The sequence below is a fragment of the Desmodus rotundus genome, chromosome 10 (assembly GCF_022682495.2).
Source record: "Desmodus rotundus isolate HL8 chromosome 10, HLdesRot8A.1, whole genome shotgun sequence".
NCBI classification, from domain to species: domain Eukaryota; kingdom Metazoa; phylum Chordata; class Mammalia; order Chiroptera; family Phyllostomidae; genus Desmodus; species Desmodus rotundus.
The window spans coordinates 754584-781086 of record NC_071396.1 but is presented as its reverse complement, the minus strand read 5'-3'; the positions used below and the strand labels follow the sequence as shown (position 1 = coordinate 781086).

The window sequence follows — 26503 nt, the reverse complement described above, 5'->3', positions numbered from 1 at the left end:
GGCCAGTGGGGTCTGGGAGTGGGCACCGAGGAGGAGGACAAGCCTGGGCCCACGATCCCCAGCCTCCTGCCACCCCTGCGCCCACCACAGCCCAGGCTTCCCTCCACCCTCCTTCACTCAGTCTTGGGAGCCTCATGTGACAGATAAAGTCCGAGGACCCTCCTCAGTGGTGGACGCAGAGCCCAGTTCAGTCGCTATGGCAACACTCTGGCTGATAGGGACTTTGGTTGCTATGGAAACTTGTCTAAAACCAAAAAGTATTTTGGGGGAGGGGTTTTGGCAGAGAAAGGATGGTGGGGACCATCTGTGGCCAGTCGCATCCTGCCCAGGATTCTGCGTTTCCTGCTCAGGTCCCTGAAGAGGGCAGGGGCTTCCCCAGGACCCACCTCCGGCTCCCAGTGGCCTCAGAGCCTCAGAGCCAAACACTTGCCCCTTTTCCCTGGGGACCATCTGACAGCATCTCTCAGTGCCCAGTCTGCTTCTTGACACACCATGAAAGTAGCCAAGTTGACGTCCCCCGGTTGTCTGTCCCCTGTGTCCCCATGTCCCCCACACGTGCCATCTCCCTGTGACAGAGCTCCTTTCGCCCCAGGCCGGGACCAGCCAGCCTCGGTGTCCTGACTACCTCTGGGGGTGGAGAAATACACGTCCCCACTTCTCGGGGGACACTGAGAAGCGCCCGTGTGCTGTGACCCGGGCTCTCGGAGGCCTCTGCGCGGCGGTTCCGCCTGGTGTGTGCCCAGCTCTCTTTTCTCCAGGTGGGTGGTGCACTTCAGGGACCCCGCTCTGCCCAAGGGCATTTCTCATGTCACTCGACTCTCGTTACAACCCCCCTGCCCACTCGAGCTTCCTGGGCTTGGAGTCCTCCTGAGGCTTTGATCCCCCCGAACCAGCTTCTGCAGCTGGAAGTCAGGAGGGGCCTCGAGGAGGGAGGAAAAGAGGCAGCATTTCATTGGCCCAGTGCCCTGGGCCCTGAGTTACCGGCCATGCTTAGAGGGTGTTCCCAGATCCCCACGGGCCTTCCTTCCCCACCCTACGGGGGCACCATTCCTGTCCCTCTTCCAAGATGGGTCCTCGCCGGGGTCCTGGGGGCCTCCAGCCAGCTTGGAGTGACAGGAGGCTGCTCACGGTCCCCAGGGAGGTCAGAAGGGCCACACTCTGGAGACTTCATTGTCTGCTGGCCGCTGCCTCCCTCTGTCCCTTGAAGGGGAAGTTTGCCTCCATCCGGAGAGCCACTGCCTGGAGCCAGGCCCGCTCGGCTGGCCAGGCCAGGGGTGCTCTCGGCCCCTTTCTCCCGCTTTGCTCCGCCCAGGCCTGTGACAGGCTTCTGGGGCACCACACCAGCTCTGCCCCTGTCCTCAGGCTGGGAGGCTGGGCCCTCGAGAGGAGGGGAGCCTCAGAGAGGTGAGCGGGGCCCACGTTATGGGAACTTTGGGGACAACAAGGGAAAGTTCTCCCCTGTGCCGTCAAGGCCAGGATAACAGGGCCTCCCGCGGTTCTCCCACAGCCTAGTAGCCCGGCCGGAAGATAAGCCCAGTCTGGGGGCCTCCAGCCCAGACCCTTTCTGAGCCGGGTGGGCCTTTCCTGTTCTTCGGCAGCCGAGCGTCTTTATACCAAAGTAATCCGGCAGTCGGTAGCCAAGTCGGGCCCTGCGTCCCTGGCTCTGCACTTCGCAGGTTGGAACCGTGTGCAGCAGACTGAAGGTCAGCCCACAGCCCAGGGCCTCCGGCGTGGCCCTGTTTCGATCGTCTTCACGTCCATAATTTTAATTCTGAGCCCCCACTCACTGGAGCGGAGGGACATTTCACAGGATGGCCTCGGTCCTTTCCTGCCCCCAGGCTTGGGGGCAGCAGGGTGGCTCAGATGCGGGCTCGGTCAGCTCTGCAGTGGTCCCGCAGGCTGCCTCCAGGCCCTCGGCTGGCCCGTTCCTCCACAGTCACGGGGACCTCTTTGCGAAGCCTGGGGAACCCATGGCCAAGGTCCCCTCCTTTTTACACTGCTCCGTCCTCCCTCATGGCGTGGTGACGCGCCGGGCTGCTTTGCGCAGGGACGCGCGGCCTCTTCGTTCCTCCGTCTGGAGAGCCCGGCACCTCTCTGCTTCCCAAAGGTGGTCCCCTTCCTTCCCCTGAGATCGCCTCCCTTGCAGCCCAACGCTGTCGCCACGTTTCTGGTGGTTCCGCTTCCTCCCCTAACCAACATGCGTGAAGCTAGGAGTTTTCGTGGCCCGGTGACCTGTCAAAATGGGGCCTGGGGACAGTGGGGGTGCAGGGAGAGACACAGCTGGTTAGGTCTCTCGGGGCTGCGTCCTGCTGCCAAGCACCTCCTCCCCCCACCCACGGTGTGGGGGGCACCTTCCTCATGTGCGGCCAAGACCCGGCCACACCCCAAATCACTGTGCCACCCTCATGCCTTGTCCCTCCATCCACAGTGCCAGTTGCCACCTCCCTAGCTTCCTCCTTCTGGTCCTCGCCCGAACCATCTGCCAGCACCTCCCCAGAGCGTTCTTGCTAATTGACATGAACTTACAGATAAAAGGCCCTGAGGTCGAATAAATCTAGGCAGCTCTGGGCCGGAAAAGGTTACGCAGGGCCCCGTACTGTAACATTTCTCCGAGTCTCCAGGGTTTCTGTCTGCCCGGGGACTTCGGGACTCCCCAGCCTGTGGGGAAATGTGCGGACGAGCCGGGCTCCTTGCTCTTCCCAGAGTCCGCCCCAGATTTTCTGGCCTCTGTGTCTTGGGTGAAGCCATATCCTCAGCCTGAAAACACCTGCTTCCTCTGTTATCACCTATAAAAATCCTACCCAGCTGTAAAAATGTTTTTTGTGACAGTCTCCCTGCCCCCCGATCGTGAACCTCTCCTGGGCCTTTTGAACATTTCCAGTAGCACTTCTGATGGCAGTTGAAACTCTCCGTTCTGTTTTGCCTCTCGTGGGGCAGCGATCCCCCCACTCTCTCCTGGGTCGCACTAAGCGTCTCGGGCCAGGGGCTGTTTCTCGTCTCTTTGTTTTCTTTGGCATCCCCTACGTGATACAGGTGGGCACAGTATGCTTGCCGTTGTGAGTATGCAAAACACAGAGTCTGCTTGTGTATTGTGATGTATTCATGGTATTATTTTCCATACAAACAACTGTAAACCTGCTTTGGCCCCACCCTATCTATCCCCCTGGCCGTGCCTCACAATCATCCTGGCAGCTTTTCCAATACATTGTTAACATTTAGAATAGCTGTAGATTTGCCACAAAGTAGCAGGGATATTACAGAGGTTTGTCCCATGGCCCAGGCCCAGGCCCTGCTACTGCTGGTGACTCTGATACATTTATAGCAACTACGGGCCCACGGTTACTCAGTGAAGCCCGTGCTTCACTTGCATCTTCTTAGTTTTCACCCAATGCCCTTTTCTGTCCCCAGATCCCACCCAGGAGGCCACTTTCTCTTTAGTCATCAGATCTCAGGCTCCTGTCGACTGGGACAGCTTCTCGGACTTCCCTTGTTGGTGGTGACCTGGACGGCTTCGAAGGTCTCACTTCGAAGGGGGTAAATGCTCGTCAGGGACTCTGTAGAAGGCCCCCTTGAGAGGGCTTTGTCTGATGGTTTCCTCGTGGGCAAACAGGGCCGAGACAGGCTCGGGGGGGGGGGGGGATGAAGGGCACAGAGAAGGTCACTCTGGTGACTTCGAGGGAAGGGTGCACACACTGGCAGCACGGCTTGTCATTGTCAGAGTTGACCTCGGGCATCTGGCTAAAGTCAACGCCCGCCAGGCTCCCCCTGCACGCTCTCGCCCTCCCTTCCCGGCGGCCTCTTTGCAAGGAAGAGCGCGGGTCTTGGACATAAATTCTTCGTGTGGGAGGTTTGTGTGTTTCCAGCCGTTTACTTCCTTAGAGCCCTGTGTACTCATGGAGACTCATTTATACTTCGAGCTGGGCTCTAACAGCATGTTGTGTTGCGTTCTGTTTTGTTGGTATCCCTTTGCTTTGGGGCCCTCCACGAGGCCCCAGACTCACCTTGCATGTCCCCAGCCCCCGTCCAAGAATCAGCTGTTCCTCCGAGGAGCGAGTGCTGCTGCCATTGGAGATGGTGTCAGAGACCCGGATCTGAGTGCTGGGCGTGCCCAGCGCTGGTGGGGCGTCCCTGCTGCCCGCCTCTCAGGGACAGAGCGAGGAGACGGATCTGTGTGTCCATACCTGCGTGTGATTCCATTGAATGTCACCGATGTCGTAAGCGTTAGTTAATACTCATACCTCCAACTGGATTCTAGCGCCACAGGCTTCATTCTCACCTTCCTTTTATGCAGCTTTTTAAATCCCATTTCTTCTGAGTCACCGTCTCCAAGGCTGGGCCAGACTGTACTCTGAAGGCTGAGAAACACTGTAGCAACGTGGCAACGTCTGTTACGTTTGAGTTGGGAGTGCCCCGCCCCCACCCCCAGGCGGGGATGAGCCCGTTGCTCACTTCCCCCAGGGACACGCTCTGCAGGGAGCAGCCTCACGCTGGCCCAGGCCAAGGTGTTTGGCCCGTGTTTGGGTGTTGCTCTCATTTCCTCTTGTAGCTGAGACTTCCTGGTGTGAGGCTAGCCTGTCTGGGACCCATTACCGCCGGCGGCAGGACCTGCAGGGACAGCCCGGCCCGTGCCCTTGGCTTCCTTCCCGTGGTGACAGGGAAGGCGCACACACGTTCCCAGACAGTCCGTGAAGACATGGATCGTTTCACATATGGGGAGCAGATCCAGGGAAGAGCCAGTTAGGGGCAGAGCAAGGAGCAGCGCCCAGGCCCTCTGTGTCCTTCAAGTCCACCCTGTGTCTGTCCGTCCACCCTTCTGGGCACCCTGAGCCAGCATCGCGATGGTGCCAGACAGACACGTGGGGAGCCCTCAGCTGCGGGGGCCCATGCGGTGAACTGTATGAAGTGCCCCTGAGCTCTCGGCCTGCCTTCTGTCCCCAGACTGTCCCTGGAGACAGCAATGGCCTGACACGCTGCCACAGGTCGATAGCGCAAGGGGTTCTCGGCTCACGGCTCTATTCCACACTCGCCTGAGGCTCTGAGCCCTGTCCTCCAAGGGCGGGGGTCCCGTCACTCCTGAGTGACACCCTGGCTTGTCTCTAGCACCCGGTCCCACCCCTGGATCTGCTTGTCTCCTCAATCCCCCCACACGCACTCCTCCCAGGCGGCCGCATCTGCACCCTTATCCAGCTCAGCCGTCCCTGAGTCCCCACCGGAGCCCTCATTTCTCTGCCCCAGGCGTGGGCACGGCCGTCCAATGAAACTCAAGGACACACGCTCTCCAAGGTCACAGCTTTGTGGGCCCGTTTGCACATTCGGGGGTTTTGTGTTCAGGGCGGCCCTGGCGTCTCCTCACACATCACTCCTGCTGGACTGGAACCTGCGATTTCATTGCGAGAGAGGCACTTATTCCTTCCCCTCCCCTCCTGCATCCATTCGCTTCTTCCAGCAGCTCCCGGAGGCAGGCTCTTCTCCTAAGGAGCCCTTCGACGGGCTTCCGGGCAGGCGGCGGCGTCTCTCCTTTTCTTTCTGGAGAATAGCCGCCTCCAGTCCTACGTCCAGCACCGCCCACCAGGGAGCTGGGGAGGCTGGAGGAGGCTGCTGTGTCACCCCATTCCAAAGCTCCTTCCTGGTGTGAAAGGTGTTTTGCGATTATGTTTAGTGACCCGTTAACAGAACGCTTTCCTGCTCCTGGTGAGCTCCCCTGCGTGCCTTCCCTTTCCTGCCTTCGGAAGTCTCCGTAAGCAAGTGGCCTCTGGCGAGGTGTCCTTGGCCGGCACGTACCGTACTGTGTAAAGGAAGCCACAGACCCGCCAACCAGGGACCCTCTACCTAGGACGGGGAGGAGGCAGCAGCAGGTGGGGTGTGGGGCCCGGGGAACCTCTCCTGCAGGAGGGGGCAGGGAGGCACATGGCTGCGGCCCCCCACTCCTGTGGAACCCAGGAGGACTTCCTGGGGAGAGTGGGATGGTTTGAAGAACCAGCTGAATGAGGGTGTGGGGAAGGTTCCGAGAAGGGATGACAGTAGATGGTAGAAGTGGGACGTTAGCAGGGGTAATGTTTCTCTGAATAAAGGGTTCCCACGTAGACCATCTACCCAGATCAGAGCCGACACTCGGCCGCCGTGGTATTTACATCCTGCTCACTGTTCAAAACCCGAATTCCTTTCCGTGGGCTGCGCACACCAGAGAAGAAGAGGCTCAGATAACACTGACGCTCGCCGATAGAAAATAATTGTTCAGGGGGTTCTGAGAGCCAACGTAATTAGTCCAATTAATCTCTAGCGATGAATTATTCTGTCCGATAATCGTGCTCAGTAGCAAAGGGTTCATTAGCGTCCCTGGCTGACAGTGGGAGTCACATGTCCTTCTGTCCCTCCCCCCTGTCCCTGACACGCTGGAACGAGATTGGCTCTCCCTTTGATACATTCTGTCTCCATTAACAAGGAGCCGCCTGGGGGAGGAGCAGAGCCTGGGACGGGGCGGCTGCTCGTGTGGCTGGCTCACCCCGGACCTGGGCTGTGGCGCCTCAGTTTACCCAGCGGAAACTTGGGGACAGTTGAGTGTGAGTTTGTGACCAGCCAGCAGAGAAACAGGGCGTCTCCGTGGCTGCCAAGCAGCAGTCCCAGCACCGATGGGAGCACGCAGCTTTCCCTGCCCCGACCCCTCGAACACTAAGGCCAGGGGCCTCTTCTCGGTCTGGAGCTCACCTGGCGGAGGTGCTGATGGTGAGGTCCAGCGTGAACCCAGGCAGTCTTGCCTGCCCGCCCACCTTTCTGATCAGAATCCCAACCCAACTTGACTTTGGGCGGAGGAAGGAGGCATCCCTGGGGTGTCGGGGAAGCTCTGCTGGGGGTCTCGGAATAGTGGGGTAGGGCCCATGCCCCCCAACCTTTCTGGCCGCAGACACCCCTCCCCAGAGCAGTAAAAGTCACACACGGGTGCAGGCCTCACACAGCCTTCCGGGCAGTGCCCGGGCCCCGGCTGCCTTCGTGGCCTCGCACAAGCATCTCAGGATGTCACGATGCAGGGTGCGCAGTGGGGCTGTCCTTCACGTCCACAGTTCTGTATGTCAGAGAGGCCACGGCGTGACTGGGGTCGGCCTCGGCCCCACCGACCTTTGGGGGCTGTGCGGTGGGCCGGCCCGTGCCGGGTGACACGTCTGATGCCACAGCTTCCTGTCCCGGGTGGCGGCCATCACACACGCCCCCGGACGTTTCCAGCGCCCCTGGTGGGCACGACCACTGGCAGCCGGGAAGTCTCTAAGGGGCGCCAGCGGCCTGCTCAGCCCTGCGGAAGCAGGCACATCTTGGGGCAGAGGAGCGGGCTCCCCGGGAGAAGAGCGGTTTTTCTTTTCCTTCAGTTGATTCAGCTTTTCATCCCTGGAGCCTTGCCCAGTTCTTGGCACAAAGAGGAAGCCCAGAGTTTGCTCACTGAGCAGATAAACGGATGGAGGGGTGAACGAGGAAGGGTGGGCCTACAGAGAACGGGGGATTCATGGTGCCCGGGTGACAGGACCAGCGCCAGCAAAGGGGCGTGGGGGGGCGTTTGAGGAGGAGGGCAGACGTCTCCAGGCAGCCTGCTCCCGGTTCCAGTTCCGGGGACCTGACACCGGGGGGTCTTGTTAGTGGAGACCCTCAGGAAGAGGGAAGGGGGTGGGCCAGCTGTGAATACGCTTCTGCCTGTGGGAGAGGAAGTAAACCTCTGCCACTCCATCACAGAGTCCTTCCTGGTGAACTTGGACTTGACCTTGGAATATATCTGAGCATAGCCCTCCAAAAGTTACCACTGTCACTTGGAGTCTCAGCAGCCTGTGTCACCTGTCCCGATGGCAGATGTGTGCAGGGGCGTTCTGCCTGAAGCCAGCCCCTCATGGCCACAGCCCCGCCCTGTGTCCACGCTCTCCTGGGCTCTGTCTCCCTTCCCTTGACCCCACCCCGTTCCTCCTTGGCCGTGGAGTTGCTCGGTGGCTGTGCCGCCTTCTCTCCTCGCCGTCTCCTGCTTCTCATCCTCTTGCAGACATCGGGCGAGCCCGCGCCGTGTGCCTGGGGATGTGGCAGCGGATGCTCCTGCTCGCCCGGAGGGTCTGTCTGGCCGCCGAGCGAGGCTCTGGGGAAGGACCGATCGCTGGGAGCGGGGTGCTGGGGCTAGGTGACCGCAGCTCCAGTCTTCCGAGTCTGGAACCTGAGTTCTGTTGTTTCCTTGCTGTGTGTGAAGAGTCGTATAGTATGTCAGCGGAAGGTGTATGTCCGCCTGCCTGGGGAAACCGCAGGCTCCCCGGCACCAGGAGTGAGTCAGGGCCTAGAGAACCCTCAGGGCGAGTTCCTGATCCGCCCTAACAGCAGTTCTGGGGCCGGCGGAGCCGTTCCCTGTGACCTGTGCCCGGCGAGGGGCACCGGGGCTGAGACGGTGGGAGGCTTGTGGAGGCCCACATGTGACCGGAAACTCAGGTGTTTGTAGGGCCGCACCACAAGGAGCGGCCATCTCTAAGTCCACCTGCCCCCGGGACCTGCGGCGGAGCCTTGGATTCGGCAGCTGCGGGGCAGAATGTGGGAAAACGGGGTCCTTGCCTCTGGAGTCGGCCCGACAGGGAGAGGATCAGAAGCTGGCAGAGGGAGCCGCTGCCGTCGTCTGAGACAATAGGTTGGGAAACGGGGGTGGGAGGGACGGTGTGAAAGTCCTGCTGAGGCAGGGGGGGTGCCGCAGGGTGGCGATGGGGGCGCAAGGTTGCCTCCCAGCCCACCTGGGAGCCGAGAGGCCCATCAGGTAGGACAGGTGCTGTGGGGGTGGGGGAGGGGTGCCGCCAGACTCCAGGCCCAGGGGACACACACGTGTCTCTGGGTTTTACCGAGGGCCTGCGCCAGGCACTGGCACTGAGGATGGGTGGCATATGGTCCTTACCCGGGAAGGGCGGAGGTGACAAGGAGATAAGAGGCTGTGTGCAAGTCTGTCCCAGGCTCCGGGGGAGGGGATTCAAAGCCTAGTGATCCCCTCCTGAGGGGCAGGGGCTGCACTGTCTTCCAGGGGACAGCCTTGCTCACTCTGTGGGTCACGCCTTGCCCGGGTGCCTGCTGTGTATCCATGACAAGTGTCGAGTGTAATGGGGGTGACAAGACCAGCTGGCACTGGGGGTCGTCACTGCACAGGGGGTGCACGCTCGGGCATGGCCTGCCCATAGCTTGCAGAAGTCTTCCCCCGGGAGGGGTGACATGGGCAGAAGCTGCCCCAGGGGAGCAGAGGTGGGAATGGAGGCAGCTGTGACCCGGCGTGGATGGAGAGAAGATGGGGGGGAATCATGGGAGATGAGGCCAAACATCCATTGGAGGGGCCTCGAACACCAGGCCCAGGGCGTGCGTGTCCTCTGAGAGACCCTGAAGTCTTGTGCTGCAGGGGCCCACGGTGGGCGGGTGGCCTGTCCTCAGACCCCTTGGGCTGAGGGATGGGGGAGGGGCCTGTCTGAAGTCACCTGAGCCATGGCCCAGCCTCCAGCCAGGGGTTGGCTCTCCTGTGCAAAATTCTCTCCCTGGTGCGTCCCCTTGGCTTCCCAGTGGGGGAAGGGACAGGCACAGACATCCATTCGCTCAAGTCTGCTCTCCGGTCCCCAGGAGCATCCTCGGCCACAGTTCCCATGGCAACCGACAGCCAGTGCTGAGAGCAGGAGAGCTGCAGGCCTGAGTGTCGCTGAGGGCAAGGAGGGGCGGGGCGAGGGTCACAGTAACAGAGACGCCAGGACACCTGTGGGCCAAGGACTCCCTCTGTCCACTGAAGGAGAGAGAAGCAACGAGCTGGCTGGAGGGGCATCTGGCTCCCCGTCCCTCCTCAGAGCCCGCCTCCCCCTCTCCTTCCTTCATCTCATTAAAGATGATGACCCCAGGGGGCACAGGGCAGGGGTCACCAGCTGCCAGGGCCTCTTGCCCAAGATGGGCTGAGAATCACTTGCAGGGAGAACACGGCCGCAGCAGCTGCAGGGAGTGCCCGGGGACGGTGGCCTCGGTGGGCGGCTGTCAGCCTACCCCTGAGAATAGCCACCCTCTTGACCAGCATCAGAAGCTGATCAGCAGACCCATCAACAGCTAGGAGTCCGTGTTCTGCATGTTGCTTTGTCCCTGAAAACCGGGGACGGCCCCACGTGGAGCCCCCAGAGTGGCACCCTGGGGCTGAGCCCCGGGGTGGGAGTCAAGAAACCAGGCGCCAGTCCCTGCCGCCACGGCGGAGCCCGGCCCCGGGGGCAAACTGCAAGCCCGTCTCCACAGTGAGCTGCCACAGCAGTAGGCGCGCAGTAGGCATTTGGCAAATGTCCGTTTGCCTCCTTGCTTCCAGAGGGGGACGGACAGGTGAGATCAGTGCTGTCAGACGGGTCTGCGGATTTCCCCTCGCAGGCCGGCCAGGCCCGAAGCTCTCATTTCTCTTGTCCGAGCTCTCTCAGCGCCCGGCCCCCAACCCCACTCCAGCCTGGAGGGCATGCAGAGTGGCCCTGTCACATGTCACATGTTACGTGTCACGTGTCATGGGCACTGTGCCTCACGCCCACCGGGGGCACCCTGGCAGCTACGTCCTCTCCTGGCCTCCCCCCAGACCCTTGTGGCCCGTCCACATCCCCAGCCCCGGCCTCCACCCCAAGGTCTCCCCCAGAGCTGGCTCCGCCCGGTCACCCTTCCCGAGATGCGGTTCCCCATCCAACCCCCTGTCAGCCCTGTGGGGCTCTTCCCGGAACCCCAACGCTGGCCAGTGGGGACTGGGATATGGGCTAGGGGCTGGGCGTGCCGTCGCTGAACGTAGATGGGGCTTTGAAGCTCATGGACCTGGAACTCTCTCCTGGGAAGATTTTTCCGTGGGAACCTGGCTGCATCCACACAGTGACTAATCCTGAGCTGCCTGGGCTGAGGCCCAGGGCCGGGGCCTCCGCGGGCTGTGCGCAGGCCTGGCCAGTGTGGCCGAGGGTGCCCCTACTCCTCTTCCTGGCCCTCTGACCCTCCCGGGGCCTTACTCTGATAGGGGTCCGAGGCTCCGAAGAGGGGCCCCACCCTTGCCCCCACCCCACCTGTGGCCTCTGGTTGGGGCCCAGGCTGCTCCTGCAGAAGACACCCAGGCCACGGCTGTGGCTCACTCCCTGTCTCTCCTCACACCCCGCCCCCACCTGTGGGAATGGGGTTAGTTCTCTCTCAGGAGGAGAAACGGAGGCCCAGAAAGGCTGGCCAGCTTGCTCCCAGGCACCAGAGGATGCTGGGACTGGGACACGGGGGCCTCCGCTTCCAGCTCGAGCTGCCTTCCAGAGGAGTGGGGGCCCCATGGCTCCTGGGGGGGCAGTGACAGTACAGGACCGGGTTGGGGGAGCGGGTGGGAGCCCCCGCCCGTACCTGTGCCGCCCAAGAAGGAGAAGGGAGGGCAGGAGGAGGGCGGCGGGGCTGAAGCTCTGCTTTGGCTGCAGCTGGTTCCCAGGCTCCTGCCTTGGACGGGGATGAGGAGAGTCTGCGGGACCTGATTAAGCAGCAGAGCACAGCCCTTGGTCTTGGCAGGCAGGCCCCACAACCTGCCTGCCAGACGCTCTCGGAAGGTTCTTCCAAGGCCAGAGATGTGCAGGTTCCAGAGAAAGGACAAAGCTGGGTGGGGGGAAGGGCCCCTAAGGCAGCCTGGGGCAGGAGCGGTGCTGGCCAGCAGGCCTGGACTGGCTGGAGGCCGCGCTCTCGGAGGGAGCGAGACCGGACCTGGCTGGGAGCCCGGTACTCACCCGTCTCCTGACGATCCCGAGGCTCATTCATCCCACGGAGGGGGCGGGGCTCTTCCTGTGGCTGGGCCAGGCCGCAGTGCGACCAGCGTGTCAGCCAGGCGGGGCCCCTGGTGTCCAGCTGCATGGTCTTCATTGTCACGTATAATTTATCTTGGAAAAAGCATGGCCTTCAGAGGCAGGCTCGGACTCGGGTCCCTGTGGCAGTGTTTGCACAAGCCGTGTGGCCTTGGGGGCGTTCGCTGGCCTCTCTGAGCCGAACGCCCGTGGAGTGGGGCAGCCACACGCGGGGGCGCTGTGTCAGGGGCAGGCGGGCAGGAGCGTCCACGCCCGCGGGGCCCAGAGCACACTAAGCCAATGTTACTTCCTGTTCTCCCTTTCCCTCCCTGCCTCCGAGAACACTGCCTGTGTGTTTGTTTTATCCTCACCCGAGGACACATTTTTATTGATTTGAGAGAGAGAGGAAGGGAGAGAGAGAGACATCACTTGGTTGCCTCCCATACTCAACCTCCGCTAGGGATCAAATCACATCCTACAGAGGTGCCCTGACCAGGACTTGAACCCAAAACCTTATGGGGTACAGGACGACGCCCCAACTGACTGGGCCACCCGGCCAGGGCTTGCCTGCCTCTGATGACGAAGCTTCACTGCAGGGTTTCGCTGCCTTCTCAGTCGGAAGTTGTCCTTCATGTCAACCCGGAGACTTCTTGCTTTGGTTTGTGCCCAAGCCTTATGCGGACCCTTGGCCTTGGTCCAAGCCTGACGCTTTTGCTGGGTGGTGGGGCCGTCTTGGAGGTAGGGAGACGCGTTGTGGCAGATGGGCTGAGCCTGAGGGCCCCCAGTGTCAGGCCGCAGAGGGTCAAGGGGACCGGTGACCCAGCAGTCTTTTCTAGAAATGGGACCCTCCAGGGAGACGGCCGTGGCTTAGAAACAGATGCTCTGCAGGGAAGCGGACGTCTGAGGGGCTCCTGGGGCAGCAGGGCCTCAGCGCCCCCCCACCCCCGCTTCCTCCCACCTCCAGCTCCTCTGCCCCCAGCCTGGCTCTGAGGTCAGCAGGCTCTGTCATCCTGAGCACCACACTGCCACCAGCAGGTCCCGGGACAGGAAGTGCTGTTGGGGATTAGGAGCAGGCCTGGGCTGGGGCCCTGGACAGGGAGTCGTGGGCAGAGCGGGTGCGGGACATGGCAAAGGCGCCCATGGCCGGAGCCCGGCCTCACCATTGCGGTGGGTGCTCCTCTGCCCAGAACTTCAGGCTCCTGCGAGTCTCTGACCCACTCTGGGCTCCGTGTCAGGGCCCCCAGAACCTCAGGATGGGCCCTAAAGTGCCTGAAAAGCGAACCCTTCTGGAAAGAGCGGGTGCCGTCGGCACGCCCGCTGGGCTCCAGCAGGGCCGTCCTCGGGCTCTCTGAGGCGGCACAAGTGATGCTATATGGCGGTCACCAGCCGACGGGATGTCGTGGCTGCTGAGCCCTTGAAATGTGGCTGCTGCCACCGAGGAACTGAATTTTAAATTTTACTGAGTTTTAATTGATTGAAATATAAACGATGCTGAGCATCATTGGTCATTAGGGAAATGCAAATTAAATCCGAGTGAGGTCCCGCCGCGTACCCACGAGGACCGCAGTAACCAACCACACCGACGCCGCCGTGTTGCCGAGGGTGTGGAGACAGCCTCGCACCGGCTGGTGGGAATGTGGGAACCCGCCCGCCGGTCCCTCGGCGTGTCTCCCACCGAGTCGCCGTTAACCCAGTGTCCCAGAGGGTGAACACAGGTGTCCGTATAAACACTCGCGTAAACACTCGCGTATGGATTCCACAGGGGCTTCATTTGTACAAGAGGCACAGAGTGGAAACACCCCCGAATGCACATCAGAGAGGAGCAGATAAATAAATGTGTCCCTCCCACGGATGATTATTCAGCCGTGAAAAGGAGCCGTGATATGAGGTGCAGTGGGAAGGAGCGGAACACCCAGGCGTAGGTGGTCACAGAAGGCCACGTCGTACGGGTACTTCTGTATAAAACGTCCAGAACGTTTGATGCCAGAGTGACCGGTGATGCGTGTGGAGTTTCTTTCCAGGGGGGAATATTCCGGAGTGAGATCGTGGTGATGGTTGTGTGGCTTTGCACCAAGGGGACTCAAGCTGTAGAGCTGCACCCTTTCAAGGGGTGAGTGTGACGGCACGTGGGTGACGTCCAGTTCTTTGTGTCCATGTCTGCATTTGCGGCTGGTGGCAGCTGCGATATTGGACAACGCGTCTCCGGAGTCAGATGATCTGGGTTCAAATCCCGGCTTTGCCGTTTACTGTTACTGCTTTAGGCAGCTCACACCTGATCCTGTCTGGGCCAATGTCCTCGGCTGTAGATTGGGGGTGGCCACTGGGCTGGGGGTTGGCATGAAGAGTATTAAATGGCCTCGTGAGCCGCAGCTCCTAGACTAGGACCCCCACTCAGGCCGTCCAAGAATCCGCCGATACTGATGTTAGTGGTTTCACAACCAGAAACTCCCAGGCCCTCCCCAGAGGTCGTCCACCCCCAGGCCCCACCCCCTCTGCCTTCAGGTACTCTGCTGTGTCAACTGTTGCCATAACAACCACTCCCAGCTCCCAGCAGCCAGACTTCGCTGGAGCAGGTGTCACAGATGGAAACATTTCCAGTACCTCTGGAGCGAGGTCCACTGGGCAGGAGAGACAGGGCCGGTCAGGGACTGGGGACTGTGTCCCCAAGCGAAGGCAAGCGGCCATTTCGGGAGGGGCCCTGCCCTCTGAGCTGAGCCTGAAGTTCAAGTCTGTGAGTGGGGGAAGACTGGGTTGTTTGCGGACCACCTCTCTGACCCCGTACAGACGGGGCGGAGAGCAGCCCAGCACCCCTTCCAAACAGGAGGCCAGGCGCCCCCTCCTGGTCCTGCAGCCCCTGGCCCCCGGCCGACAAGTCCTCGCTGGGAGATGGGTGCCGTGCGCTGTCACCTCCCCTGGAGCCTTGTGCTCAGGCTGCAGGCCGTCTCCCAAAGGCTGTGTTTGCTGACAGGCTGGGCAAGGCTGAGCTCTGGCTCCCGTTGTCCTGCCTCCGCCGCCGGAGCTTGCCAAGTGGAGCCCACAGGTCCCCCAGCCCTCCCCTCCATGCTGCTCCAGGTCCCTAGGAGTGGGGAGACTCCCCCGGGGGGCTGCTGCAAACTCTCAGCTGTTCTCAGGGTACAGCCCGTGGGGTGCAGGGCCCACAGGAAAGGAGGTGTGCTGAGCAGAGTGCAGAAGCAAAAAGATGTTTGAGACAGCTGCTGCCAATCCTGACAGCTGCCAGCCCTGAGCCCTGTGGCAGAGGACCAGCAGCACCCCCTGGTGGCCCTTCTCGGCAGCCCGCCCGGGAGACCCTGTGGGGGGCTGGACAGGGCTGCTCCTTCTGAGAGCCGGACAGAGGGGCTCCTCTCCTCAGAAGGCGCAGAGGAGTCCGAGGGCTCTCCCAGACATGGCTCTGTGCCCGGGAGTTGGCCTGTTTCAAGGGCTCAGGACCCAGCTCGGCCCCTGGCTTCAGGAAATCCAGCCCCCGGTCAGTGAGGTATCCTGGGGGCATGCAGCACCCTATCAGCGCATCTCAGAACGTGACCCTGTATGTCACCTCACCCTCAGTGAGGGCTCGCACCGTGGTGGGCTCCTGGGTCCCATCCCACCTGCTGGGTGTGACCTCTGGCTGACACCTGGTACCTGCAGTCTGAATGTGCCCTGGGAGAAAAAACACACTTCTAATGGGCTTCAGCCAGTGACAAAGCCATCGACCCTGTCAAAGTTGGTTAGGGGCCTTGGGACCCCTTATGTTACAGATAGGGGAACTGAGGCCCAGAGAGGGGAAGTAATGTGCACAGGGCCCCACAGCTAATCAGTGGACTCAGAAAAACCGCTAGAACGATCTGCCCCCAGCTGCCTTCCTTCCCCACCCTCCTGGGCTCACACTTCCTCTTAGCGCAGTGCCTGCTGGAGACTCAGGACTGAGGGTCTTATGGTGAGGATCATTTTGCAATGTATACAAATGTCCATGTACACAATGTTTACAGTGATACAGTGTATATGATATACACAATGTATACAAATGCCTGTGTACACAATGCTTACAGTGATACAATGTATATGACATATATAATGTATGCAAATGTTTATATACACAATGTACAGTGGTACAATGTATGCAACACAAGGTATGGAGTGATACAATGTATACGGTATATACAAATGTCAAATCTTTACACACCCAAAAAAAGAAAGAGAAAAGAAAAAAGTCAACACTGTAGGTGGTTGGAAGAGACCCCTGCCTGGCGATTCCAGGCCAGGGTGAGCGTGCATGGCCCCCTTTCTGGCCCCAGATTCACTTTGCTCTCCGAGGTCCCTTGTCCTTGCCCAGTGCATCCACGTGGCCCTGCATGCCAGCTTCAGTCCCGGTTCTGTCCGGGTGTTGCTGCCCCCGCCGCTGGGCTCTCAGCGCCAGTTCGCTTCACTAGCTGGGCAGGAGGGTGCAGGATTCTTAGAGAAGGTTAGAGGCCTCCAGGAACTTGCCTGGGGAGCAGGAGATTTCAACGAGGAGCATGCAATTTGTCACGCTACAGGGTTCGGTGACAACCACTCCGGCAATATTGTGACTGACGTAGGGGGTGAGTGAAATGATCGGATTAGTAGCAGAGCAAATGGTGCCCCATCGGCGTGCTCCGTGGAGGTGGGGTGTCTCTCACACGGAGCCCCAAGAGCCGACTTTCTAGGGCTTCTGGGCCATGAGACAGGGAGGAAAGGGGTGGGTGGTGGGGTGGGGGGGTTGTGGGAGAAGCCGCCGTGCTCTGCTGGAGGACAGAGATTTGTATGTGGGGGGCCATCCAGCTGAGGCCAAGGGCTCCTAGGCCAAGAGCCTCGGCCAGGAGACACCTGCCCCCCATCACAGCCTGGGTGATGTCGGCGAGCCTGCCCGCTCTGGGCCTGTGTGATACGTGTCCCCGCCATGTGCACAGTGAGAAAGGTGACCCTTTCCAGCTCTGAAATGGCACCACTTCGAAGTGTCCTTCCTTGACTCCCCTGTGGCCCTCCTGCTGGCCTCGCAGTCTGGCCATTCACAGCAAAAGCCAGTCTGGCTGTCGGGGCAAACCCCGTTCTCCGCGGCTGTGCCCTGGGCGAACCCGCTAACGTGGGTTCGAGAACATGAGTGGAAGTAATCAAGGGTTCCACAGGCAGTTACTGAAGTTGACTTCATTGTCAGTGAACAATTAAAATTGTACAGGACTTGGGGAGATTTGCCTGTGGGGCAGCAGGTCTGCTTGAGTCCCTCCTCCATTCTGCATGTCCCTGATCTTCGGGGTTACGACCCTTGGAGGGGAGGCAGCCACATCAGGTTTTAGGCTGCCGGCCAGAGCTCGTTCCCACAGCTGAAACTTGCCACAGGTGTGACGTCAGTACCGTGGGGGTCAGGCCTGATGACCCTGGACAAGGCCTGTCACTGTGTGAGCACATCCCCCAGCCAGTTTGAGCCCCAGAGGAGACTGTAGGCTCCTCCTGAGCTGTGCCCAGTGGGGATGGCTCCTTCGGGGTGTGCCCGCTGCTCCCCACCCCTCTGAGCCCCTGACAGACACTAGCTGGCCTTTGCAGGGCGCCTACTATGTGCAGGCCCCAGGCTAAGCCCTTCCAGGAGGACACCGTCACTCTCCCCGCTTCAGAGGAGAGACGCCCTGTTCTAGGTCAGACGTGCTGGGAAGGGCAGTACTAGGGTCTGATCTCAGGTCTTCCGACTCGGAGAGCTGCCACTGTCCCTTCTGCTTCTCAGAGCCGGGTTGGCGCGTCCCCAGCCTTGCCCTGCTGGAGCAGCCTGCTCTGCCCCGATGTCAGGGTAGAGAGAAGAGCTCTGTTCGCACTCCCGTGCACCCCTGCCCTGGCAGGTGTGGCTCAGTGGTTGAGTCCCGTGCACCCTGGGCTGTCCTCCCCCCGGATGAATCACCCTCTGCTCTGGGGTCCCCCCCCATCAGCCACGTGGGCGGCATGTCCACACGTGTCCCTCTGTGCCCGTCTGCAGAAGTGCTGAGCTGTGCGTGTCTGATGCTGGGTGGGGGGCTGTCCACAGCTACTGGCTGGACCGTCGTGGGGGCGCCCTGTATTTTGAGATGCTGCTGCACCCCCATGGAGGGAAGAGCGGCTTTGGGGTCGGACAGACGGGGAAGTGTCCAGTGGGTTTGGGCGCTGGGCGTTGCTGCGTCTGCGTGTGCGCCCGTGGGCCAGGTGCACGTGGCTGCTGGTCCGTGGGCCAGGCTCGACTCAGACGGGCATTCTCTGTGGCCTTGTGTAAGTGGCAGCAGCGTGTGCGGAGCAACACCCCCGACCCTGCCGATTGACGCCCAGGGCACACCACACAGCTGTCACCTTGGCAACGGCACATCGCCATTGCCAGGGTGGAGCTGTTCTTGCTCTCTTGCAGCCAAGGAGCATGCACACACGTGTGCACCCATGTACATACACACGTGTACACACGTACACCCACGAGCATTTCGGTTTGGTGGGGGGTGAGTTCTTTTGCAGATGCCACTTACATTTTCAAGCTGCAAATGCAGGCTTGCCCTGGGGTGGTGGATGTGAACGTCCAGGATTGTCCCCTGGCCTAGGCGAAGGGCCTGCAGCCTGTTGAGCTCTGAGGCCTTTCCTGCATGTTCCCGTCAGTCCGTCGTCCTGGGGCTACTCTGTCACCCAAGAATGTTGGGCACAGCCAACTTCTCAGGGGCCCCCATGCCCCAAGCCCGCCCTGAGAGGAGCCCTGGAGAAGCAGAGCGGTATGCCCACAGTGACCACCAGAGGGCACTGCTGGGCACAGGACCCCACCCAGCCACCCCCAGTGAGCCAGGCTCTGTCCCAGGCCCACCTTCCGCTTGCCGCGAACTTGCACCTGGGGGAGGCTCCCATGAGGGTGTCTCTGGCCTCCAGCCAGTCGCCCTTCCCTGTACCTCAGCCCATGGCTCAGTGGCGGGTGGGACTGAGCCCCTCCCCAGGACTCCGCAGCTCTGACTCCTGGCCTTCCAGGTGGTCCCACGGGCTATGCTGACGGGGAAATGAGGTAGGGCCGGGGACGGGCTCCTGGAAGGAAGCAGGAGGGGAAAGAGGGCGCCGAGCTCAGTTCAACGAGACGTGAGGAAGTGTCTCTCTTCCTGTCACAAGCCCTCTATGACCCAGGAAACCCCGGGAGACCTTCCCGAGGCTGGCCGCTGGGAGTTAATACTTTTCCCCTAAAAAAGGACATCTTCCTGACGGGGCCTCTGTCCACCCGCTCCCGTGTGTGTGTGTTTAATTGTGGCAGCGACGTCCACTGAGCACCTACTGCGTGCCGTCGTCAATGCGGGAGTGCAGAGACTTGAAGACTCAGTTGTGCGGGGGTGGGCACACTCACGGTCTCGGGGTGGCTCCTGGCCACCTCCTCGTCAGGACTGCACGCCCCCTGGAGCAGTGTCCTCTGTCCAGGCTTTGCCCTCGTCCCTGCCAGACCCGGAGGCAGCGTGGCCCCGGCCCGGAGCCCCCATCTTGGTACCACACTCTTGGTCCCCACGCCGCCCTTCGAGAACCAAGCTTCAGAAATACACACCTGACCTTTCTGATCGTCCACGCTGCCTGCCAAGCCATCCGTCACGGCCATGGGGCCGCTCACGAGGTGACACGTGCCAGGATAAATAGGCACAGTGGCCGCAGAAGTGACATCGGGCTGGCGGCAGCTCCCTTCTCCCAGCCACCAGCCAGGAGGCCTGGATGCATGGTGCTGTCCCCAAGAGACGCCCCGCCCTCCAGCCTCCTACAGGCTCCCGGGAGGGCAGGGAAGGAGAGGGGTGGGCTGGGTGTGCAGCTGGTTCTCAGTAAAGGTGACGCCTGGCTCCCTGCCTGCTGGCCAGAGCAGCGTCTTAGGGGAAATGCCTCTTGAAGGGACTCAGATGTGTTCCCTTTGGCAGCTCAGGAACCTCATTCTCTGGCTGAGTGGTGGGGGGTGCGGTGGCACCGAGTGGGCAGTTTGGTTTTCAGGCAAGGGCTGCAGAGGGCCGGGGCGGCGGGCCAGAGCTGCCGGTCTGTTCCTCGCCGCGGGTCCCTGCCTCTCTCCCAGGCGGTGTCTCAAGGAGGCTTTGGGGGGTTGATTCTGTTCAGGGGCCACAGGTCCCAGAGTCAAAGATGGGCACGGGACAGATAAGTCAGGTCCCCCACGTAGTAGTGTCCCCCGGCTGGCTGTGCCCTGCGGCACGCACTGTGTGTGTGACCGCGGGCTGGTGGGCGGGCTGGTGGGAACAGAATGGTCCAGGGCCTGTGTGCAGGGCTGCACAAGGCCTGAGAGGCAGGGGACCAGCGTGCCCCCGGACCGGCCCTGGGGAGTCAGTCAGTCTCTGCTTCCTGGACCCCCAGGGTCCTAGCAGGGAGCCCTCCACTCACGCCATGCTTCCCCTCACCCTCCCAGACCCAGAGTCCCAAAGGAAGAGGACAGTGCAGAATGTCCTGGACCTTCGACAGAACCTGGAGGAGACCATGTCCAGCCTGCGAGGGTCCCAGGTGACACACAGGTACGCTGAGGGGCAGAGGGGGATGGGAGGGGGTGGTCACGTCCTCTACTGCCCTCTTCTGTCCTCCGGGGCCCCAGGTCTCTCCCATCGCACTTTCCCTCCTTGACCGCCCCTCCCGTGTGACGTGGTGTCACTGAGTGCTCTCCGGTCCCTGCACCCAAGTCTCCCTCAAGGTAGGATGCCGGGAGGCTGCCCTCCCCGCTTCCAGGGTCTTTGAGCTCTGCCACCAGGGCGCCTCTTGGCTCGGTGGGGCACACACACTGTCCCCCAGACTCTGTGCCATGTGAGTGAGCCCCCCACCCACCCCAGGGACCTGCGGCCTCCAGCTGCGTGAGCATCACTGTCTTACACACCCCCTGCAGGGCATCCTGGCCACAGCCGTGACTCAGAGTCTCCCCAGCCGCCGCCTCCTCCTCGGGCTGCTCCGCTGAGCTCATGCTGCGGCTCCAAGGGGGGCGGGACAGAGGGCCTGGCTGCAGCCGGCAGGGCAGTGAGCAGCAGCCAGGATTGGGAAATCATGGGGCTGTGACACAGGAAGGCACAGAGAGAGACTGGTGGCCTCTCCAGCTGGCCTGGAAATCGGTTCCTCCCCATCTCCTGGGGCTGCAGGATGAGAGCAGAGCTGGGACACAGGGAAAATGGAAAAAGGATTTTTTGTTAGCCCAAGTGTGTGGCCAAGCGATATCCAGAGTAAATTTACATACCTCCAGTGACGGAGAACTCATTATCTCTCAACCGCCACCCTCCAGTCCATGTAGGACGGGGGTCTGACTCATTGCGTTAAGAGACCCCACGGATGAGGTCTGGAACCTCTTCCTTCCCCATTCAGGGAAGCTGCTGGATCGGCACTCAGCATCCGCAGAAAGCACTTAGTTGCCAAGAGGGCCACACCCCGAGTGATTCGATGCAGGGAAAGGGCAGAGGCAGCGGCTGCAGCCTCCTGGAGCCACTGACTCTGACAAGCCAGCCCCTCAAGTTCAGCATAGCCTCTTGACCACAAGCAGGAGCTGTAGTGGGGGGTAGGGGGGACCGATAGCCTTTTGCACACAGCTGACCAGTTTGGGAGCACCTCGGGCCTCTGGTTTCTGTCTCCCCAAAGGGGAAAGGGAACTGAGAGCCCCAACCCTGGTTTTCTGTTTCCACGGACCAAGGGCCACTTCTGCTCTCAGCCTAGGTTTCTGTTACTCCTCTCCCACGTGGGGAGAGTGGACAGTGGTCTCCTGAATTTTTACCCCTCCTTGACTCCCTTGAGTGCTTTCTGTCGCTCATCCCCTCCCTCATCCCTGGGCGTGCACAGGACGGGCCCTCAGTCCCCGGGCGGAGAGGGAGCGTCCCGGGTGAGTCACAGGCCAGTGCGGGCCAGTCTGTGTCCTGCAGGCTCAGGACCCATATGGCCGGTGCCAGCACCGTGCAGCACCCCAACCTGCCGAGCACCTGAGGGGCCCACAGCCCAGTGAGTGCTCTGGCAAGGCCATCCTCGCCTGGAGCTCACAGGCTGGTGCTGGATTCAGTTCCTTCCAGAAACTTCTATTCCTGCCCTGCTTCCCCTATTCCCCAGCAAGGGGAGCATCAGGTCAGGGGGATGGACTGGGGAGAAAATGAAACTCCCTCCCTCTACTCCCCGGCCCACTGCTCCCCCAAAGATTGTGCTCCCCAGATGGAGGCCTGGGCGTGGCTTGGAGCCCTCCCTGCTGCCCCCAGCCTGGGCAGAGGCCAGTCTCCCTGGGAATCAGCCACCCGCCCCAGGTCCCCAGGGCTTTGCCTGCGCTCCCTGCACCCCACCCCAGCCTTGCTGCCTCGGTTTGGAATGAATTAGCCCTGTGCTCATCAGTAGAGAGGAAGCGAACAGAGCCGGTGGCAGGCTCCAATGCTCAGGGGGCCAGAACCTGCCCCCATCCTCCCAGGCTGCCAGCAGGTCTCCCTGGCCTCTGCCCGCTCACTGAGCACGTCTGTGCACCGGGCTCTGTGTCAGGGCTTCACGCGTGTGAGCTGGGAGCCCTGAGAAGTAGCTGTTAGCTGTTGTCCCCACTGGCCAGCAGAGGACAGCGCGGTCCTTGGCTCGCTTACGAGCAAATGGCCGTCAGCCCCCATTACAGAATCTGTGCTGTCAGGGGTGCCTCGGGTGGCCTTCCTGGCCTCAAAATCATTCCCTCCGACAGCCTGAGATAACAAATAACAGGAGTAACACACACAGCGGAGGCCTCCTGGAGGGGGTGGCCCGGGCAGGCCGGGGGCTCTGAGGAGCAATCGGAGGGCCTCCTGGAGGAGGTGGCCCGGCAGGCAGGCAGGGCCCAGCCAGCTGTGCACAGAGTAACCTGACGCCCCGCCCCCACCCAGCTCCCTGGAGATGACCTGCTACGACAGTGATGACGCCAACCCCCGCAGCGTGTCCAGTCTGTCCAACCGCTCGTCCCCTCTGTCCTGGCGCTACGGCCAAGCCAGCCCGCGGCTGCAGGCAGGCGATGCCCCCTCGGTGGGCGGGGGCTGCCGCTCCGAGGGGCCGCCCGCCTGGTACGCGCACGGGGAGCGCGCCCGCTACTCGCACACGATGCCCATGCGCAGCCCCAGCAAGCTCGGCCACGCCTCCCGCCTGGACGCGGACGACGCGGACCTCAAGTCCGGCTACGTGAGCGACAGCGACCTCATGGGCAAGACCATGACGGAGGACGACGACATCACCACCGGGTGAGGGCGGGCCCTGCCCGCGGGGCGGGGTGGGGCGGCCACGGGGACTGGCCCCGGTGCCCTGGTTGGGACGCCCCGGGAGGCACGCGGTCCGCGGGGACTTGGCGTGGGGCGCAGGGCCTGCGGCTCAGGTGGGCGGGGCCGGCGCCGGTCCTCATTGGCCCCGGGGCTGTCGTTCTGTGGCTGTCGCCGTCCCTGGCCCTCGACCCGGCGAGGAGCGGCCCCGGAAAGAGTGCGTGGGCCGCGGACGACCTCGCCTGCCTCCCCGTTTGTGCAGAGAGGGTGATGAGGCCGAGTCTGGCCGTCTGGAGGGCTGCTGGGGAGAGGGCGGGCGTGCGCACGCGACAGCCGCGTGGGGCGGGATGGCAGGGGCGGCCGCTGCGCCAGCCCGCGGCCCGTTCTCCCCGTGGCCCCCCGTGTCTGACCTCCGCTCCCCTCCTGTGCCCTCGCCCCGCGGGACCCGTGTCCATATCTTTTCCGGCCCCAGTTGACGGGGCGGAGTCTGTGGAGCAGCTCGGACACGACCTGCGTGACAGCTGGGGAGGGAGGGGCGGTTGGGAAGAAATGGGCTGGCCAAGCCGCATGGGTTCTGGAGAATTCTGGAAGCTTCTCGGGCGTCTCAGCGGACCGTATTTCCACCCTCTAAGGGACCACACAGGTAGCGGCAGGGACGACCTCTCCCCAGGAAAACCTCCAACTTGGAGAGAGTAGAAGGACGGGAGTGAACTCAGGCCACCCACGGCTCCTGCCTGGGGGGTGAACGGGGGAGGGGGGGGGACCTGGCAGGGCCTGTCCCGTGGAGGAGGCGGCTCTGGAGCAAAACAGCTGACACACGAGCGGGGTTGTTTACTGCCCGTAAACCCCAGGGCCGGCCTCTCGCTGGGCACGCCAGCCTGCAACTGGGGTTAGGGTGAAGTCGGCCAGCCCCGCCCGTGCTCCACAGTCTGGCCAGCCGCTCTGCCCAGGAAGCCCCTTGTCTGGTGGGGCCTCCTGGCCAGGTGGGGCAGAGGGCAGCCCAGCCCTTGCTCCCAAAGTCCCCCAGGTGCTGGGAGGACCCAAGCCCTGGCCCTCAGGGAGCTCCCAGACCCCCCAGTAGCCAGGACAGTTCCCCAGAGGTTGGGGGACAGAGGACCCGGTCCATGGACTCTGCCGGATGTCAGTGAATGCTGGGAACCTTCTTTTCAAGAAGGCAGGTTCCGAATCTCATCTCGGACCTTGGCCAGCAGATCCTGGGCTGCCCCAGGAAGCCGTGGTTTTCCAAAGCTCAGGAACTGTGGCCCAGTCCTCTTCCCACACAGTACAAGAGTCCTCACGGGCAGCCACTCCTTCAGCCTGCACTTGCATAGGCTCAGTGGCCGGGAGCTTATTCCATTTCAGATAGAATAAAGTTGCAAGAAAGTTTCTAAATAGTCACTTAAAATTTGCTTCACTGCAACTTCTGCATGTTAGCGATTCAGATTTTGTTACCTGGGGAAGGAAATAGAGGAAAATAGAGGAAGTGTGAATCTTCATTCAGATGTTTCAGCCTCTCCCTCCTGCTGTGTTCTCTTCTCTGGACCGCCCCCCACTCCCCCAGAGACCCCCTTTTATTTTAGTATTTTCTGAAGTGGCCCAGTTTTTCCTGCTTGTCCTGGTCACTCCCTGGAAGCTCTCGAGTTGTCTGTGACCCTCTTAGAATTCGTCACCTCGACGGGTCACCACCTGGCACTGTCCTGCCGTAGTAACGCCCACATCTGACGCAGCAGACAGCTCGAGTCGGCTGCTCGCTGCCCTAGACGACAGCTCGGGGCATTTTTCCCTCTTGAAGAGAGAAAAGGAATTTGTTTTTCTAAAAATAGGGAGGCCTGGAATTTAATCTAATAAGAAGATAAGGTGCACGGCCATCTGTCCCCCGACCCCAGCACCCAGTCGGAGGGAGGGCGGCCCTCGCTGAGGTGGACGTGGACACGGGGTTTAGGGCCACGTGCGCCCAGTCGGGAAGGGGGTCAGCCCGGCCTCCCTGCGTCCCCTCCCCGCTGTAACTTGGATTTGCCTCCCCGTGTTTCCAATTCTGTCTGTGTCAGTGGCCGCCCGGGCGGCTGTGCCCCAGCTCTGCAGGGTGGGTGGCAGGGGCCCCAGGCCCAGCCCGCCGTGGTGGCGCTCACAGGCCTCACAGCTCCCGGGGAGCCACTCACCTGGAACCGAGTTGTGTCCTCAGTGGCCCTGGCAGGACGCTGGTCCAGGGCCCCACGCTTAGACTGAGCCGCGGGCCCCATCTTGAGCAGGCTCCGTGGGTGTGTGTCGGGACAACGGGACCCCGCGGGGGGCTGCGTGTGCCGGGGCTCTGTGCCCGCCACGCCTCCCCCGCCTCCCGCAGCCCGTCCTCTTGGACTGTGCCTGGGGGCTCGGGAGCAGGTGGGAGTTGTTTCCTGCTTGGCTCTGAAGTGCCCTGACGTTGACAAACGTCAAATAAAATAAACCGGGGGCCCCTGCCTTCGCCCAGGCTGGCTCTGTGCGCCCGGAGGCAGTGAGCCCGGGCCTTAAAGAGACACCGCCCAGCCTCCCGAGAGGGAGCTGGTCGCTGCTGGCCAGTGTGGTGGAGGTCTGACCCCGCACACCCACCCACCCTCGGCCACAGCAAGTCCCTCGCACGGGCCCGGCTTTGCAGGCTTGTGCTAGGAGGAGAGAGCCCTTCTGAGCTTGGACGAGTAGGGAGAGGAGCCGTCTGTTTCCCCTGCCTTGGTCTTCTGTTTCCTGGAAGCTCTTTAGGCGGCCCACCCAGTGGAGCACTGGACCGGGCCTGGCTTTGACCCGTGGAACACAAGGCTTGGAACAGAGGAAGGTGGGGGCCACCCTGAGGGGGCCCTGGCAGTCAAGTTCAGGGTCAAAACAGTTTCTGCCCTTGAGTTGCCTCAGATCTACAAGGAGGAAGAGGCCTCCTGGGCCCAGGGCAGAGGCAGCCCCAGGCGGCCAGACTGCCTGGGTTCGAATCCTGGCTCCCCTCGCTAGCGGTGAGTTCCGGCAAGTTCCTCATCACCCTCCACTGCAGCTTGCTCAGCTGGCAGCGAGGACAGGAAGGCGCGAGGGTTCAGTCAGTTAACGCGTGGTGTGTACGTACCAAGTGCTACTGCTCATCAGCAGCACCACGTGCAAACCCCCAGTGATGACAGAGGTCGGGAGAGTGTGTGTTAGTCCTCCCTCTTGAACTTGATGTTTCTGGGGCTCCCTGGGAGGGCCGGCTCAGTCGTCTGCCCAGCAAAATGGCCACACTCCGACCCAGGGATGCCATCCTTGCAGGGTGGCTGAGCCAGGCATGCGTGGCGCCCACAGGTGAGCGGCCTCTTCCCCATCCCGCCCTGGCTAACGGGCCTGTCGCCCCTCACTCGAGTGTGGCCGTCACACATGAAGAGTGTCCTGGGCTGGGGTCCTGCAGAAGTGACCCAGAGACTGAGGTGTGAGAGCGAGGCGTTTATTTGGGGGATGACAGAGCCCTGGTCAGAAGCAGGGAAGGGAGTCGGGGGGAAGGACCCCAGTGAGGGTCAAGTTCACCTGCAGGGCTGCAGGGCAGTGGGGTGCAGG

General features: G+C 61.8%; 1 protein-coding gene across 4 annotated transcripts in view; it reads left to right on the top strand.

The window, feature by feature from the left end:
* Positions 1-26503, top strand: part of NAV1 (neuron navigator 1) — a 138342-nt gene that overhangs the window by 60442 nt on the left and 51397 nt on the right. For all 4 annotated transcript variants that reach the window (XM_053912830.2, XM_053912829.2, XM_053912828.2 and 1 more), the window contains exons 5-6: positions 20158-20260; positions 22598-22945. In XM_053912830.2, the coding sequence (XP_053768805.1) occupies positions 20158-20260; positions 22598-22945 (451 nt within the window). The remainder of the gene's footprint in view (positions 1-20157; positions 20261-22597; positions 22946-26503) is intronic.